The 18849-nt window shown below is 42.3% G+C and overlaps 1 protein-coding gene across 5 annotated transcripts in view; it reads left to right on the forward strand.

The window, feature by feature from the left end:
• Window positions 1-8408, forward strand: part of TBC1D30 (TBC1 domain family member 30) — a 93088-nt gene extending 84680 nt beyond the window's left edge. For 3 of the 5 annotated variants that reach the window (XM_012782393.3, XM_020287529.2, XM_012782394.2), the window contains 4 exons: window positions 1689-1828; window positions 4132-4338; window positions 4509-4541; window positions 7364-8408. In XM_012782393.3, the coding sequence (XP_012637847.2) occupies window positions 1689-1828; window positions 4132-4338; window positions 4509-4541; window positions 7364-8160 (1177 nt within the window). In that variant the 3' untranslated portion in view covers window positions 8161-8408. The remainder of the gene's footprint in view (window positions 1-1688; window positions 1829-4131; window positions 4339-4508; window positions 4542-7363) is intronic. The other 2 variants (XM_076007460.1, XM_012782395.2) reach the window with 1 other exon arrangement.
• The last annotated feature ends 10441 nt before the right edge of the window (window positions 8409-18849 follow it).

Here is an 18849-nt window from a genome sequence, read left to right on the forward strand (position 1 = left end):
TTTAGTAAATGGTGATGAGCCAGTGAGATGAAGGAAAGAAGGAAGGAAGGGAGGGAGGGAGGGAGGGAGGGAGAGAGGGGGAGGGAGGGAGGGAGGGGGAGGGAGGGAGGGAGGGAAGAAGGAAAAGAATGAAAAGGGAGGAAGGAAGAAAAGAAAGGAAGAAAGGAAAAAAGAAAAGAGAAAGGGAAAAAGGAAGGAAAGAAGAAGAAAGATAGAAAGAATGAATGAATGAATTAAACCTCATCCCATATATCAGGATAAATTCCATATGGGTAAAAGTGTTAAATACAAAAAAATGGGCCCAGCATGATGGCTCACGCCTGTAATCCTAGCACTCTGGGAGGCCAAGGTGGGAGGATCACTTGAGCTCAGGAGTTTGAGACCAGCCTGAGTAAGACCAAGACCCTGTCCTTAATAAAAATAGAAAATTAGCTGGGTGTGGTGGCATGTGCCTGTAGTCCCAGCTACTTGTGAGGCTGAGGCAGGAGGATTGCTTGAGCCCAGGAGTTTGAGGTTGCTGTGAGCTAGGCTGACACCATTGCACTCTAGCTTGGGCAACAGAGTGAGACTATCTCAAAAAAAAAGAAGAAAGAATGAAATAATAAAATTAGCAGAAGAAAATGTGGAAGAATTCCTTTAGTTCTTTGGAATTGGGAAGGCCTTAATAACTTGCTCAAAATAAAAAAAAAGTAAAGGAAAAAATTAAATCCAGATATCTTAAAAATAATTTTTTGTATGATCAAAACAGAATAAAACCAAACCTCCATAAGCAAACTTAAAAATACTTGTGGGAGAATATTTTTAATATACCATACAAAATAGAGATTGATATCTCTTATATATAAAATTACTAGAAATCAGTAAGAAAATGGTCACCCAGTTGAAAAATGAGTGAAATGATGGGAATGGGCAGTTTATGTAAAAGACAACATCATTGGTACTAACAGAAATGCTGCTTAAAACTAGAAATTGAGATTTGGTGTTTTTTACTTGTCTGATTGGCAAACATTCAAAAGCTTGATGATGCACTCTGTTGATAAGGCTATAAGGAAACAGACATTCTTATATATTGCTGGTGAGAGGTTAATTACTACAAGATTTGTGGCAGACCATTGGCAAACTTGCCAAAATTACTAATGCATAAATCATTTGACTCAGCAATTCAATCTTTATAAATTATCCTACAGGTATATTTGTAGACATGCAAAACACAGTACGTATAAGGTTATTGCAGTATTGTTTTAATAGTATAATGGAGAGCACTCAAGTGTGAACCATTAGGAGCCTGGTTCCATGACATGGGCTATGTACATATCATACTGCTGGAAGAAAGGATAAGAAAGCTCTATGTATGAATATGGAAAGGTTTCTTATATGAATAAAAGCAAGGTACAGAAGAGTATAGATAGTATGCCAGTATTTATGGAAAAAGAAGAAATAAAACTATATTGTTTATTTGCCTATCTATACATAGAGAAACTGAAGAATATGTTAGAAACTAGTAACTATGGTCACCTGTGGGAAGCAGGGGAGGCAAGAGCTGGGCAGAAGTTGGACAGAGATGGGAGGGAGACTTTTTGCAAAGTAATTATATATAGGTATGGCATTTAAGCCATGCAACTGTATTATTTTTTAAAATGCCACTATTTTCTTTGAATATTTCTTTTTCTTTTTTTATGTTTTCCAAGACGACATGGTAAGATCAGAGACAGTGATGAAGAGAACGACCCAGATGATGAAGATGCTATTGTTAATGCAGTGGGGTGTCTTGGACCTTTCAGTGGGCTCCTGGCACCTGAACTGCAGAAGTACCAAAAGCAAATTAAAGGTAAAGATGTGGCTCTTCATTTAGGTTATCATGATGTGTTGGTTTACTGTGTAACAAAAGTATTGTTATTGTATCCTATAGATGCCTCAGCAATTTCCTGAACTCATCATCACTATTAAGAGTCTTTATAAAAATATCTTCTGTTACTTTATCATTTAATAGGATCTTTCTGTATTATATGTTGCATGCATAAATAGACATTTCTTTTTTCTGAAACAGGGTCTTGCTCTGTTGCCTAGGCTGGAGTGCAATGAGTGGCCCAATGATAGCTCACTGTAACCTCCAACTACTGGGCTCCAGCCATCCTGCTGCTTCAGCCTCCCCAGCAGCCTGTGGTATAGGTACACACCACCATACCCAGCTGATTAAAAAAAAAAATTGTAGAGATGGGATTTTGCTATTTTGCCCAGGCTGGTGTTGAAACTCCTGGGCTCAAGTGATCTTCCTGCCTTGGCCTCCCAAAGTGCTGGGATTACAGGCATGGGCCACCACACTCAGCCATTTTTTCTGTACATTCATCTTTCCCATTTTTCTGTACAGATGAATGCTTCTCATTTTTCTGTTCAGATGAATGCTGCCCATTCATCTGATTCAACTTTATATGCTCAGTTCCTTAGCATAGAGCCTGGCATATAGTAGATGCTTACAATGTTCTGAGTTTAATCAAATTAATTCCAGACTGGCTTCTCTTCCAATAGAATTACCCTTTAAATCCAAAACATTATGGTAGCTTGTACTTGAATTTCTTGAGTGACAAGAAACTCATTATTTCACAAGATACTTTGCTAGATTCTAGATTTTAGTTGCAAAAAGATAACTTCCACCAACCAGTTCTAATAGTTCTTCCCTTTGGAACAAACCAGAACAAGTCTATTCCCTCTTCTATCTGTCAGCTCTTCAAATCTTTCAGGATAACTATCATATCTCCCAAAGCTTACTTGATGGCCCAAATTCAGAACTTCTCTAAGCATTTTCCTTAAGATATGACTTCTAGACCTTTGAATATTCTCCAGATACCCTATCATTTGTTAATATTTGTTAATATTCCTCTTAAAAATGTGCTCTAAATCAAATAATCAAATGCCATTTTTTATGGGTTTTTTTTCCAGCATAGAATAGACTTCCTGTGGTCAAGACGTTATCAATACTATGAGCTCTTTTGTAACAGTCTGTGGTTCTCCCACTATGTCCTTTCCTACCTTTGGTGGCAGCTCTTCCTTTATTCTACCTCTTCTAGTTTAAAACTGATGTGGGAACCAGCTAAAAAAAAGGTGAGAGATTCCAGCTATCCTAACATCTGATGAGAGTGTTATTCTCATCACTGTCATTCTCCTTGTTCAAAGAGGATGGAAACTTACTGAAAGAGAACGGGAACAGAGTAAACGTGAGGCCCTTCTGCGTTCTGTTTGCCATCTGCTAACTTTGTAGTGCCTTCTTCAAATTGGGGGGCTATCAGGTTTTTTTGTTGTTCTTGTGTAGAAGGTGCCAGTGGTGGCAGCTGCTGCGTTTGTTTTTTTTTTTTTTTTTTTTGATTGTGATTGTTTTGAGTATTTTCTCCAAGTGTCAGCTTGTTTTGAGTTTTAACCTACTTAATGGCTGGGTTCACACTGCTTTGTGTGTATGTCCTTGGTATGTGCTCTTCTCTCATCTTTTAAAATGGCTTTTAAAAATCTGAACCCAGTGAGGGTCTTCTTAATTTCTGAATTGCCTTCCGCCACCTTTCTTGTTGCCTGGATTTCAGCTTTTCCCTTCCAGCCATGGGGAGTCAATATGTATTTTAATGCTGAAGTTTTTGAATCTGCATTCCTGTAGTCTGGGTATATGTTCCAGTTTTTCCTCTATTTTTCCTCTCTGTGCAGTTATGTGCTCTAGAATGAAATGATCACTGTCTCCTAAATTTCATCATCATTAGTCTTTTTTGTTGATTTTGTTCCGATTAGCAGTTTCCCTTCTAATTTTCTTCTCCTCAGAGAAGTGATTTCAGTAAAAAAAAAAAAAAAAAAATGAAGTACATTTATGAGATGTTCAGCATTTGAATAACATGCTCATGAGATGTTAGGATAGTTGGAATCTCTCAATCTTTTTTTAGCTGGTTCCCACATCAGTTTTAAATATTGTGCTAGCCCGGTCTGGTTCTCTACCCCTTTGGCCAAACGCCAGACAAATTCTAGTGTACATTTTCTTTTGTGCTTTAGAATTTCACGGGGGTTGAGATACTACACTAGGTTGTAGTGTAAGCAGTTCCCATTTAATCCTGTTCCCTTCCACCGATCATCTGCCTGTGTCTCTTCCCTGGGGTGCAGAGCCAAATGAGGAGCAGAGCCTGAGATCTAATAACATTGCAGAGCTGAGCCCAGGAGCAATCAATTCCTGTCGGAGCGAATACCACGCAGCTTTTAACAGCATGATGATGGAACGCATGACCACAGATATCAATGCACTGAAGCGGCAGTACTCTCGAATTAAAAAGAAGCAACAGCAGCAGGTTCATCAGGTGTACATCAGGGCAGGTAATGTGATTCTTTGTTTGAATCAATTTCAACTCTATCACAACTCGTGAAATGAAGAACAAGTGATCCTAGAGGGCCTTGGAGTTACTAACTGAAGTTCAGCATCCATAAACACAGCTGGCATGAGATAATAACATATTTAGCATCTCATTTTTATTTTATTTTATCAGGCTCTAAAGAAGAAAAAGAGCAGGCAGCTGATGGTATTAAACACTTCTCTACTACATGTGCTTGTGGAGAGGGATTTACAAATGATTAGAATCTTGCAAAGCCATGCAATCCTTGGACTTGAGAAATTTTGGAGCTGTTGCCTCATAAATTTTATGCCTTTGAAAATAGAATTTAGTCATTTGTGCACTAGTAAATTAAACTACACACAGTCATTTAGGTAGTGTTATAACAGATGTTGTGATCAGAGCAAATGGAAAACAACATTAAAAAGCCTTTGCCTTGCTGATGGGTTAGCAATATCTTGGGAGTGTACTATGAAGAACACAATTATAATGCAATTGGAAATGCTCTTTTCCAAGGATTGTCAGGCTTCTTTATTTTTTAATTCCAAAAATCCGCGTGAACAATCTGCTTTATTATTTAATATATGCTGATTTGGGAGTTGTTTTTTCATGTTCTAAGTGCATACCCTAATGAAAATGATGCCTGTCCAGAATTAACCGAGATATAATTTTGACATGTTTTTAAGTGGCTTGTGAGCATGTGACTGATCTTGCACAAAAACTGAATTTATTTAATACCTTCCATTTATCCAGAAGGAATAGGCAACTTCTAGAAGATTCTCACTTTATACTGAATCATTAAGAAAGCAATCACAAAAGAAACTAATAATTACAGCACTTTAATTTTCAAAAACATTGGCACATACCTTTATCATTTGTCCTTAAATCTATGAGGAAGTCAAGGACAGTCTTAACTTCTTTTAAATGGTGAGGAAATGCTGATTCAGGAAGGCTTAGCAGTTGTCCAGGGTTACATGGCTGTAGTGAGTGATCAGGCCAGGGCTACAAACCACATTCTTTGTATAATCTTTTTCAACTACACTATATGAGTCTTTTGGATGGTGGTCAATCAACACTGCATACTAAATCAGCCCCAAGGATTATACTCTCTAGTTAGGGATCAGAAAACTGTGGTCTGCCAGCCAAATCCTGCCCACTACCTGTTTTTGTAAATAAAGTTTTATTGGAGCACAGGTATACCGATTTGTTTACAAGTAGGCTCCTTTCATAGTACAGTGGCTAGAATATTTATAGTCTGGTTCTTTATAGGAAAAGTTTGCTGAATCCTGTTCTAGGTCATGGTTTTTGTGGTTCTCTTTAAGGGAGAGATGGTTGCTCAAAGACAGAGTCCTAGAGAATTGGTTCTCAAACTATAGTGTGCATGTAAATCACTTGGGGATCTGCTAAAATATAGAATATGTCTCAGGAGTGGGGCTGAGATTATGCATTTCTAACAATGTGCTGCTAAGGCTACCATGTAGGGACCATACTTTGAGTGGCAAGCTTTTAGAGGGGGTATAGGGTAAGGTTAGCAGCACAGGTGGGAAGTAGAGGCCTTTTGGACCTGAGAACTTCTGTTTTCAGAAAGAAATTGGGGAAAGTTATTAGCTGTGAGTAAGTAGGGGGTTGGGAGTAAATGGGAACTTAAAATAATGAAGATTTGCATTGAAAGGAGAGGAAAAGGAAAAGATTGTTTGGTGGCATTTAGGACCCAGCAAAATAGGAAGTCATGAATTTGAAGGGCTCGGTCCAAAACAAGAATGTGGACTGTGGACCACGGCTGGGGCTTTGCCAGTAATGTGCGGCAAAAGGATAGGGCTACCTAGAGCGTGTGGTTATTGGTGAGGCGGTGGTCCAGGTGGTCGGCCACACATCCGGCAGGGTCGGGATGGGAAGAAGCTGATGACAGACAAAGGGTATGAGAAGGAACCAGAAGTGTCTGTGGTTCAGTATGGGCATAGTTAGATTGAGAGCCTGAAAGCTAGAAGAGTCAAAAAGGAATATTAGAATTAAATATTTTTCACATAAGGTAGAGCTAGGTGATAGGGTTTAGGATGGAACTGGAGAAGTTGAACTATGAGAACAGGTAATGGCCAGGCCAGTCACAGTGACAGTAAAATAACCCAGGGAGGTGCTAGGACATGGGGCGAAGAGGAGACAGTTGTCAGAGTTTTCAGTCAATATTGGGGTGTGACCACAGGTAAATGACAACAGTAGACAAGGGTGGGAGGAAGTTCAGCCAGATGACCTGGACATCAAGGAGGAATGAAGTTCACACAAAGACAGAGAGGCCTTCTCCCTACGACTTCTGGCTGTTGCCATCATCCCTGGGACCAAGTGTGTTGGATGCGGCATTAGAGATCGGGGCGTGGCCATAGCTGCAAGAGGAGGACTATAATGCTACAGCAGTGTCCTCCAGGTGAACAACGCTTTTGGTGCTTTCTACTTTTCAGTTGGCTTTCCAAGTCCATTGAGGACCCAGGAGTGGTTTTTCATACCTAGGGCCAGACACTGGACAGCTGTAATTTCACTCCCTTCTCATCACTTCTCTCATTCTGCTGTCTTCTAATATGCAGTGTGTTCTCTTCCTACCTCTCTGAAGCTGACAGATGATAATCCATATGGCCATAGTATTTGTCATATTATCTTAAAAATCTTCCAAGATTTCCTAGATACAAGACCCCTGAGGTTGCTGCTCAGAGACAAAAACTGTCCGTAAAAAAACAGGAGGGAGCCCAGGCTGTAATTGGTAATGAAGGGTCAGGGACCCTGTTCCTTTTTTTTGTATCTATATCCTGCTGTCCTTTTTGAAAAGGAGAGAACTGGCACCCCAGGCTCTAGGGTTGAATTCAGTTTCTGTTGTCTTCAGTCACATGATTCTGCCAAGCCGTGGGAAGGGACATGACATGGGGTGGTGGCGGATGCGGGGACCGCCACATGATTTCTGATTCACGAGGGATGCGTTTTTTCTCCGTGCCACCCTTCACACCACCTTTCAACATTTCTTCCAGACAAAGGGCCGGTGACCAGCATTCTCCCGTCTCAGGTAAACAATTCTCCAGTTATAAACCACCTTCTTCTAGGAAAGAAGATGAGAATGACAAACAGAGCCGCCAAGAACGCTGTCATCCACATCCCTGGCCACGCGGGGGGCAAAATATCTCCCGTCCCCTACGAAGACCTTAAGACGAAGCTCAACTCCCCTTGGCGAACTCATATCCGAGTCCACAAGAAGAACGTGCCGAGGACCAGGAGTCACCCGGGCTGCGGGGACACCGTAGGGCTGATAGAGGAGCAGAGCGAGGCCTGCAAGCCCAGCCGGCTGGGGGCGGCAGAGGCGCTGTCCTCGGGCTGCGCAGCCGCGGGCGCGGCGCGGCGGGAAGGCGGCGGCTCGGAGGGCGCGGGCGCGGGCAGGACGATCGAGGGCCAGTCCCCGGAGCCCGCGTTCGCAGACGCCGACGCGGACGTGTCCGCGGTGCGGGTGAAGCTGGAGGCCTTGGCCCTGACCCAGAGGGCGGCGGCGGCGGCTGCAGCGGAGCCCACGGCGCACCCACCCCGCCAGCAGCACTGCCCCGAGCCGCCCGGCGCGCCGGGGGAAAGCAAAGCCACCAGCAGAGGTCCCCACGGCTGCAACTCGAAAACCATCTTCAGCCCCTTCCCCAGTGTGAAGCCGCTGCGGAAGTCAGCCACCGCCAGGAATTTGGGGTTATACGGACCGACCGAGAGAACCCCGACCATGCACTTTCCTCAGATGAGCCGGAGCTTCGGCAAGGCCGGCGGTGGCAACGGCGGCACCAAGAAACGGTGATGTCCCCGCAGACTCCGTGTCTCGAGACTCGCCTCCTCCCGGGGGCGGGCGGCGCCGGGTCCCCGCTGAACGGCTCCGGAAGAGTTTTCGTCTGTCCTGTAGATAGGCTCGGAGACGAGCGGCGGTGTGTAAAGTGGGAGTTGGAAGTCTTGAAATGGGAGTTAGCATAGGGAGATTTTCCCGTCCACCTGATAACGGACGAAGTGGATTCTTGTGGCTAAATAAATATCGTGGTTTGAAAGTGTAAAGCTTCCCCAGGTTTTCATTGTGAGCTATTTAGAAAAGAATGTCAACCTAGACTGTTAACCTTCCTTCTTCCATCCTCCTGTTCTGAGGGCCTTCGGGGTCCCTGCGACAGCAGCCCCCAGACCTTCCAGTTCTCTGAGTGTTACACCAATACTCAAGCATGCACACACCAGCCTGCTGGAACAGAAGCTGTAAAAAGAAAGTTTCTTTGTTGCAAAAAAACTTCCCGATGTTCCCCTTCATGCTCTGTTGGAGGGATTGTTTGTATGTGTGAGTTTTTCCTCAGTGCCAGTCTCAAAATTGTTTTGTCTTTGTTTTCTGCTAAAGTGTAGGAGAAAATTCTAGATAGCCTTTCTTTAACTTTCTACCTGCAAAATGAAGAAAACCTTTATTCTGTTGAAGTTTAGGTTGATAACCAGCCTGAAGACCTTATGCAGAGAATAGGACATACATAGGATATACTTTAAGCAGTTGCTCTGAACCGCTTGCTCATGCCACTGAGCTTTTCCCCAGGTTCATTTTCTCCTCTCGAGGAGAGCTGTGGTCCTCAGTGGTACGGATGACTTGGTGGGCTCCCCGTGGCGCTCGAGGGCGTCCTCTGCCCTCCGCCAGGCCACGCAGCTCACTCACCCACCCACCAGCTCTCCACCGTAGACGCACAAGGCCTCTGCTCAGAAGCCAGAACACAGCCCCTGTGACTCTGTTACTTGAATTTTGTGCTTTTTCGATTGGAGTCCTTCGTTGAGTACTTTGTTACTTGAACACTGCCTTCCTCCAGAGACGGCCCCAGTGCTTTCTAGCTTTCTCTCGCCCACTCCTGCCTGGGCCCAGCGGGTCAGAGAGAGCACCTCTTGTCTCCACTATGCAGATGGGAACTCTGAGCCACAAAGAGGTGAATAGCACTTTAGTTACTCAAGGGAAATCCTCCTGGTATTCCATGTGACTTAGCCACATTTCCTCCAGTGCAATAGGTGGGTGTAATGCTCTTTGCACACAGGTGCATTGGCTACCTAGGTGTCAAAACCAAGACCGGGAAGCCATTCACTATACTCCCTCCTGACTCAAAGGACCTTTTCTCCAGATGGCACAGAGTTCTGTGATGGCATTTCACAGAACCAGCTCTGACTTCCTTATCCTGAAAAGGGATTTTAAAATGCTTCATGCACCTGCCATTTGGCTAAACAAAAGGCTCCCTCCTCGGTCCCCTACTCCCCACCTTCATTAGCAGAATAGACTTAGCATCTTTATCTTCATCTCTGGAAGACTTTTGGTGATGCTTCGCAGGAGTATTGTTGATGAATTCAATATTAATTGGAGCTAATTGGGTTGCTAATTCTGAAACCAAAGCTATAATTTTGGAGAGGGCTTTTACTCTGAGAGGTACTAATTTTTATAATAAAGTAGAGAATGTGGTTGTGTGGGCTTTTTTGAACAAAACATAAGAATGTCATATTCAGTGAGAAAAGCTATTTTATCCCTTTTGTGGTATTTTTACCCCCAAAGGAACTGAAGATGGAAAAGATGACTAATAAGTTACTGCAGTTTTGGTCTTGCATTCTGTACCATCTGAAGTTAGCATGCAGCTTCTTAAAAAGCAGCCACACCCACAACCTATTTCTTGGGAAGGCTGTGGGTGGAGAGTTGGGCTTACTTTGCATACCACCCCCAGGAAACCCACTGCATTTTCCAAAGTGAAGCAAATGACACGAGTCTCTTCCTTCTGTTAAACTTTACGGATAAGAATGATTCCACCTCATATTCTTTTCTTCTCCCCCTTCCCAAATGAGTCAGAATGGCTATTCTGACTTGACATCCCTCAAGGAGAACATGAGAATTGTTCTTTCCTCTCTCAGATCAGCTCACTAGCTCCCTGATGGTTGAGGTTCCAGACGGGTGGAGGCCAGTTCCCACCGAGTGCGTGGGGCTGCACCATGGCCCTCTACCAGCTGTCTTAGTGTTACCAGCACATGATGTGCCCTGGGAACTCTCTCTTCTCACCCATGTCCTGGGGTGGGTCTTCCTGAGAAGGGGATGGATAAAATGGCTCACAGTTTGGGATAAGTATTTGTTGAAAGAATGAATGACTAACTGAAAGGATGACAGTCCTTTGAGATAAAAATTACCTTGTCAGAATTTAAAAAAAATCCAACAGATTCCTGTTAAAGCACTCTTGTACCACTAACATGCATGCATTATACCAAATCATCACAGTGTGAGTTGGTCAATTTATGAGCCTTGCCTACTTTAGAAAATAAAGAATTCTGCAGTAGCCTCTACCACCCAGCATGTGCAAAGACCAGTACAGACTTGCTATCTTCCCTATGTATTGGACACTGTATGCAAACACCAGAAGTACTTAACAAGTAGCAGTTTCTTGATTTTTAGATCTGTCTGCAGCCTCTTAGCACTTCTGCTGGGAGCTGACTCATTCCGATACCTCTGTCCTCCTACAAAAGCATCCAGATGATCTAGACCTAGTTTGTAATGTTACCCTATCAGCTGTAGCTGTTTGGAATTATTGTATTCCTTTTTTTGTCTCTCTTGTTGTTCCGAAGAATTGTATTGATTACAAAGATATATGCATAAAGATTCTCTTTGTTGTAGCTGTTGTGCTGTTTTCTGAGTGCATGGGTGGAACACTGTTGCAACATTCCCTTCTCCCTTCTCTTTCCTCTTCTTCACTCCTCCCTCCCCCACTCTGTCACATGAACCAGGAAAGCAGCCCAGTAAGCTCCTCTCCCCGAATCTAATCACTGGGTTGCAGGGTGGCCTATGGAACTTGCAGAATAGCTGGTTCCTAAATATGAGTAAGCAGAGTTTACTTAAGAGAGTGTGTGTGTGTATAAAAAATTAAACTTTAGATCTATTTTCCCTTAATAAAATAGAACAATAAGAACACAACTTAGCTTCATGGTGTTAAGGATTCTAGATAAATAGAGAGCTGTGATAAGTGTGTAGTTGCTGCCATCTCCCCTTGTAAAATCCCTCTTTACGTGGTTTCTGAGTCACTTTGCTGCCTATAGCAATCATTTGAGGCGGCATTTAAAATATATTATTTTTTTCTAATTAGAAAAGTAACATGTTTTAGAAGATTTGGAAGACACAGGGCACAAGGAATCATCAGTATTCTGGTATAGATCCTCCCAATACTTGTGTGTATGTGTGTGTGTGTGTGTACACACCATTATCTACACAAAGGTGTGTTGAACATACTAGTTTAAGCTGCCCTTCTAATAAATGTGCTTCCAAACTATTTTTAGTGAGTAGTATTCCATCATGTGTTCGTGCCAGAATTCACATAATGGGTACCTTGTCAAACAAGTGATTTCTGATTGCAGGTAGTAGTGGAGAGAGAATCCTGATATATCTTTGTACACAGCCTTAATTATTTTCTTAGGATATGTTCATAGAAGTGGAGCTGCGGGGTGAGAAAATATGTCCATTTTTAAGACATATATATCCAAATTGTTCTTTAAGGTTGAATTTACTATATAAGCAGAGAATGGAATGCCTGCTTCTCTACACTCTGGAAGAGGTAGCAGTTTTTTTTTTTCTGTTTTTTTTTTCCCCACTTTCCTAGGACCTTTTGTGTTGAAGAGTTGATAGCAGTGTTGAATAGAAGCAGTGATAATGGGCACTCACATATCATTCCTGACTTTTAAGAAAAACCCTTAAGTAAGATATTTGCTGAGATTTATGTTAGGTACGTTTTATTGGGTTAAGGAAATTAATTTTTTTTTTTTTTTAAGACTAGGTCTCTGTCTCCCAGGCTGGAGTGCAGTGGGGCAGTCATAGCTCATTGCAGCCTTGTACTCCTGGCTCATACAATCCTCCCACCTCATCCTACTGAGTAGCTGGGACTAGAGGTGTGTGCCACCATGCCTAGCTACTTTTTTCATATTTTTAAGATGGGGTCTTGCCATGTTTCCCAGGCTGGCTTCCAACTGCTAACCTCAAGTGAGACTCCAGAATCAGAGATTATGGCTTTTATTCTTTTCTTGTTAAGAGGTTTTTTTTTTTTTTCCATTGACAGGTATTGAATTTTATTAAATGAACTTTAATTGTGTCCTTCGAGAAAGGACTTGGTGTCTTAAACTCAAGAAAATAGCCATTACCAGTTTTCATCAAAGAATATTAGATATTTTAGAGTTGGAAGTGATGCAGTAAAAGTTTTATGTGCAAAATGTTCATTGAAGTATTTATAGAAATGTGAAATCAATGTAAACATCTGAGAGTAGGGGAAATGATTATGTGAATCATGATTAATTCCCAAGATAGCACTTCAATGGCCCATGAGCATGTGGGCCATGGAAATGGCAGTTACCCGTTGCCAACACCAGGAAGTCCAGATTAAAGTCAGCTAAGTCTGGAGTCCCAGAGCTGCTGGGATACAGCCATGTGGTTCTTCCACAAAGGCAGCCTGTGCTCACTGTAGTGGGGACTGAATGGGCGCTGGTGCTGTAGGTGTTGGATCAGCTTCCATGCGGTTCCCTGTGGCCATCTCCTGATGCTGAGTGTCTTACTCAGTTTGGGCTGCTGTATCAAAGTGCCATAGACTGGGGAGCTTAAACAACAGTCATTTCTTTCTCACAGTTCTGGAGGATAAGAAGTCCAAGGTCAAGGTGTCTGCAGATTTGGTGTCTGGTGAGGGAGGACCCACTTCCTGGTTTGCAGAGGGCTACCTTCTTGCTGGGTCCTCACTCCATGGAGAGAGGGAACACGTTTTGGTCTGTTCCTTTTCTTATAAGGGCACTAATCCCATCAGGAAGGTCCCATCCTCATGAACTCATCTAAACCTAATTACCTTCCAAAGGACCCACTTCCAGATACCATCGCATTGAGGGTGGTTTCTTTCTTGGTGCTCTTCTCTGGTCAGACCAATGGACCTCCTGCAAAGTCACGCTCCATCTCATTCTCTTCGTTCCTTCCAGCCTAGGCAACCCTTAAATGATGGCTCCATCCTGTGTTCCAGGGGCTTCAAGAGTCTTTTTTTTAAGTCAACTGTTTAATATTTGCATTCATGATGTGACAATTCTAGTTTTCCTTTAGGCAATGCTGATTGCCAGGAAGGAGGTAAATCAATTCCCTTAAAGAGCCAAAGGCTTTTCTTGGAGGAAACTAGCTGGTACCTTGACCCATGAATCTCCCTATCCCTGGACAGTCTAGGAATCTATATTAAAACAAAACAAAGCAACCACAAAACGAGAAAGGTCCCTTAGTAATTTTAATGTTGACCTAGTTTTGGTGACCACTGATTTACCTAACTATAGTCATGTATCACTTAACGATGGGGGTGCATTCTGGGAAACGCATGTGCAAACAGCAGAGTGTACTTACACAGACCTATGGTAAGCCCCCTGCCCCCCCAGGCTGTGTGGCATGTTGCTCCTGGGTGACAGCCTGTTGGCAGTTGTAAGACGATGGTAAGCATTTGTGTATCCTTAAATATAGGAAAGGTACAGTAAAAATACAGTATTATAATCTCATGGGGCCACCATCATGTATGGGAAACATTGTTATGCCACAAGTGACTGTATCTTCGTGGTCTCCTGACTAGTCTCACTGCCACCCTTCTTGGACTTTCCCCACCTCGCCCCACCTCTCTGCTTCTGTGGTGACCCATTGCTGCCAGAGTGAGCTTTCTAAAACGAAAAACTTGTCAGGCCACCCTTCTGGCCAAAATCCTTCCATCATCCTCATTTTGTGGAGGATAAAAGTTAAAATCCTTATCTTAGCATGATTTTGCCCATGATTAATTTTCCAGCTTATTTTCCCGTTCCTCCCCATTCATTTCATTGCCTTGTGCAACCTGTCATCACCAGCACAATAACATCAACCGTGTGTTGAGCTCCTCTGCTTAGCACTGTACTAGCTCCTTTCCATATGCTATCTCACTTCTCCCTCCCAAGACCCCTGCGGAGCATCTTAGCATTGGAATGCAGATAATGAAAGTGGGGCAACCAGTTATGTCCTTGGCCACTGTCACACAGCTGGTAAATAGAGTCTGGAGCCACCTGATGCCAGAGCCTGAGACTCTGAGCTCTTCCCTTGCGACACTGGCTTATAACTTTGCACATAACTTGAAGTTTTCTGAAGGCTCCCACTCCCCCAACACTTTCATACCACTGTGTATTTATAAACCCTTGCTTTGAGCACCCTCTTTGCTCTAGTCTGCCTGGGAAATACCTACTAAACATCTCTTTTGTCTTATCATACACATTAATGGGGTCAAATCCAATCCATGATTTGGGGCAAGTTACTTAACATCTGGGACCTTCAATTTCCACATGTGGACGATGACAGTAATAATTTTAGCCTCATAGGGTTTGTTGTGGACGTCTATCTTTGCTGCCTAGAATTTACTACCTATCTTTGGCAACAATGCTCTGCTTTTGCTTGGAGAACCAGCCCACCCCCACCTCTGTCCACGTACCTCTGGTGAGGTTGATGGCCTGGGCTCAGCCACTCACACTCTTCCTTCTCCTGCCCATGATGTCTGACCCATGGACGAGCACACGGGCAAAGAACTCAGCTCCTGGGCTCTTGAACTCTCGGGGAAGCAAACTCATTCACTTTTCCTGGATTTTAACCTGGAGGGTAAAAGCCCAGGAGTTGCTTTTGGCTGCCATCCTGTAACCATGAGGGGAGAGCTTGTTGAAGAGTCAACACTGAGTAAGAAGAACTGAGAAACAGAGAGAAATCAGGCCCTTTTTATGGTCTTGTGAGCCCTGGATCAGGCCATACCTGAAGCTATTTCATCTCCAACTATTTCCTACATCAGTTAATATTCCAATTTTTGGTTTTAGCCAGTTGGTCAGATTTTCTATCACTCATGTTGAAAAACTCTTAATTGGAACAGAAGTGTTATGAAGATTTCAGATTATAAAGGCAAAATAGTGGATGTATCGGTGAACAGTAGCCGATATTATTTGAATGATACAGTAACTCATACTTCTTGTGAGCTGCTCGTTCTCTCTTTTTTGGCTTTCTCCTCGTGGTCACAACAGGTAGGGTAGAGAGTTCCCAGAGTCAAGGAACATGCTTCCCGTTTCACGAAGAGGGTTCATTTCCTCAAGCCCTTCGAGTCTTCTTTGGTCTCATATCTCCTTGTCGCACCGAAGGAGTGGTGATTGTGCACACGAAACTGTCTTTCAACAGTTGTTTTGTCTACCATTCCAGTTCCGTCTGCCATTCACGCTGAGTCCTGTGGAAAGCTGAGCGGCTGCAGGCAAAACATGAAGAGCTGTTTCACCAAACCCCACGATATTTGGGAGCCCAAGCAGCATATTTGTGGGATTTCTCTCACAAAGTGTAATGGAAACAGAGAGCAGCATTTGCTCACCTTCCCAGGTGGCCAGAAGCTTTCTCCCAGAGAAGGCTCTAGCACATGGCGTCTGCTGGGAGGCAGCGGGAGTGGGTGGGGGACTGGGTCTCCCGGGCCCTGCAGAGTTCAGCAGCACCATGGGAGCACCCGCCGGGAGCACACTTGTTTGGGAACACATGAGAGGCAGCCCCTGAGGATTTTAAGAAAACCTTGCCCAATTAGGGGGATGGGAGGACTTTACAGGTTCTTTTTTTGAAATATCTGTGGGACCAGTGTTTTGAGTCTCTGCTGCTACAGGGACCCTATCTGGACCAAAAATTTGCTAAGGTCTGGAAAAAGTTGAGTTACATATGACTCACATGATGAACACCACAAAAGTATATGCAACAGAATTTAACAGATGGTGAAAAGTTTACGGATTTTCATTGCGTGTCCAGCTATAGAGTAGAATTTCTAGTGCATTTTTCAAATGGGAAACAAAGCATAGTATTATTTAATAAAAAGTGTTTGTATTGGAGTAATAAAAATCACTAAATGCCAGACTCAGAGATCATATAATTTGGTGGTTTTCAATGTTTTTAAAGCAGCAGAACACTTACAAAATTATTGTTTAAACTTTTATTTTAAATGGGCAATATTTGCACATGGTGAAAATTTTAAATGTACCAAAAAAGCACATAGTGAAAACTAGATCTCCATTCATACCTTCTTTTGTATCCTTCCAGAGATATTTTATGCATATGCAAGCACATTCACACACACATTCACACACACACACACACACTCATAAGTAGCAGCATAATGACCTTCTGACCTCTTTTTTCCCACTCAATGTGTCATGGAGACCATCCCATAATAGTGCCACCAGAGCTGCCTCACTCTTTTAAACTGCTGCATAGATTTCCATTGTGGATTTCCATTTTAGGTCTGTGCGCCATGCATTTATCCTCTCTTCCATTATTAGGGAATTTGTTTGCTTCCAATTTCACGCATGTGGAATATGCATATCCTTGTACATATGTTGTTATATTGCAAATGACCAAGTTTAGCTCTGGGATAAATTCCAAGATATGGAATTACTTGTCAACGTGCATTTATAATTTTGATAAATATTGCCAAATTATTCTCTACAGATGTTCTATAAATTTCCATTTCCACTGGCAATGCATGGAAGTGCCCAATTCTTCCTACCCTTACATTACTTAGTATCTTATCAAACTTATTGATCTTTTCTGATTGGATGGGTATTTAGTGATATTTTTAAAGTATGTATGTTAATATATATTTAGAAGTTGTTTATATGTCCTTCATTCATAGCCTTTGCTCATGTTTGCTCTTTTTCTCTTACTGATTTATGAGTACTGTATGCATTAAGAAAAACATCCTTGTCTGCAATATGAATTACAATATTTTTCTCATTTTGTCAATTATCTTTTGACTTTGTTTATGCTAATGTATCAACATGTATATAGATTTAAAATAATTTTTATTTAGTCACACTTATCAATCTTTTCTATTATAGCTTCTGGATCATATATGATAATTGGAAAGGCATTCCCTACTTTTGTTATTGTTTTAAAATTCTTGCATTTTTTTCCTTCTACTACCTTTATGGTTTTATTTTTATGTTTACATCTTTCATCCATATGGAATTTACTTTTGTGTAGGATGTGAACTGAAGTTCCATTTTAACATTTTTTTACAGATGGTTACACAGTGGTCCCAACACCATTTATTAAATCATCCGTCTTTCAACTATCGATTTGAAATGCCACCTTTATCACACACTAAATCCTCTTACAGTTTAGGGTGTGTATCTGGACTTTCAGAGTATGACAGAACCCTGTGTTCAGACCAAATACCTTGAGCAATATTAGAGCTACTCTGGTTGGGGTTGGGGTAGAGAGGCCAAACTCCTGCCCCCTTGTTTCTCCTCTTGGTGCCGCTCCGTGGATATCTTGGGGTTCTTGGGAGCAGAGTTCGAAAACCATTTATCTGGCCCATTCTTTCTTTTCCACTGATGAAAAACTGTAGCTCAGTATAATTAAGTGATTTAAAATAATGTTCTGGCAAGAATGCTGTGCACACCCTTCCCTCCCCATGTGCATGGAGTGTGCGCACCATTGATTTAGGAGTTGCACAGACATGGGAGGCACAGGAAGTTGGTCAGAGAGCCAGAGCTCCTGTTGGGGACCAATATAGGGTCAGAGGGCATGCAGGCATTTAGGGGAAGGGTGTTCTAGAAAGAGGGGACAGCAAGTACAAAGTTCTTGAGATACATATCCAGAAAGATAGGTATAGGTATAGAAATAGGAATAGGTAAAGTATGGATAATATGGAGAAAAAGAGATGGATATACAAAGAGATAGAGATACATCTAGGAATTTGCTTTAGCTAAGAGTAGGGACATTTTTACTTAGCAGCTGTTTACATTAATATAAATAAGTTGCTATAACTTCCAACAATCAACACATCATGTTGTTTGTATTATTTTATATGTTGTTTTTATTTATATTTTCATGACACTCCTAAACTGAGTGGAATGATTGCAAAGTGTTTCCAATAAATGAAGATTTCCCCCCAAAGCCCTCTCTATTGCAGCTGCTTCATTTTGGGTTTTGGTGCCAGCGACTCATGGGTTTTGACTGATACAATATCTTTCCAAGTTTCTAGAAATGGGAGGGTGGGGAGAATAGCCTGTATTGTAGAGATTTGTAGAGAGAAAAGTACAGCTTTGTACCCAAAGCCTCACACTGAGAAAGTAGCCAGCCCCAGCGAGCCCTGGTTCTACTCTGCTTTTGAAAATTATCTTAGAGATAATCTCTGGAATTCCCTCTGAGAGGAACTGCCCATCCCCACTAGGTACAGAGAATGAGCCATTGCTTCAATTTGCCTGGTATGTGGTTTAGGGTGTGACTGGGGGGGGGGCGTATAGTGACTGTGATATCACTACTGTGTTTGATGGCACAAGTTCACATACTACACTTAAATAGCTTGAAAGATCAATAAAGGATAAAGCAAACACTTTAAAAGGTTCTTAATAACAAAATTTGTGTAAAGACTTGCCAACTCTCCCCAATCCCAAACCTTTAATGATATAAAAATAACAAATAATGCTT

The sequence above is a fragment of the Microcebus murinus genome, chromosome 10 (genome assembly GCF_040939455.1).
Source record: "Microcebus murinus isolate Inina chromosome 10, M.murinus_Inina_mat1.0, whole genome shotgun sequence".
Taxonomy (NCBI): Eukaryota; Metazoa; Chordata; class Mammalia; order Primates; family Cheirogaleidae; genus Microcebus; species Microcebus murinus.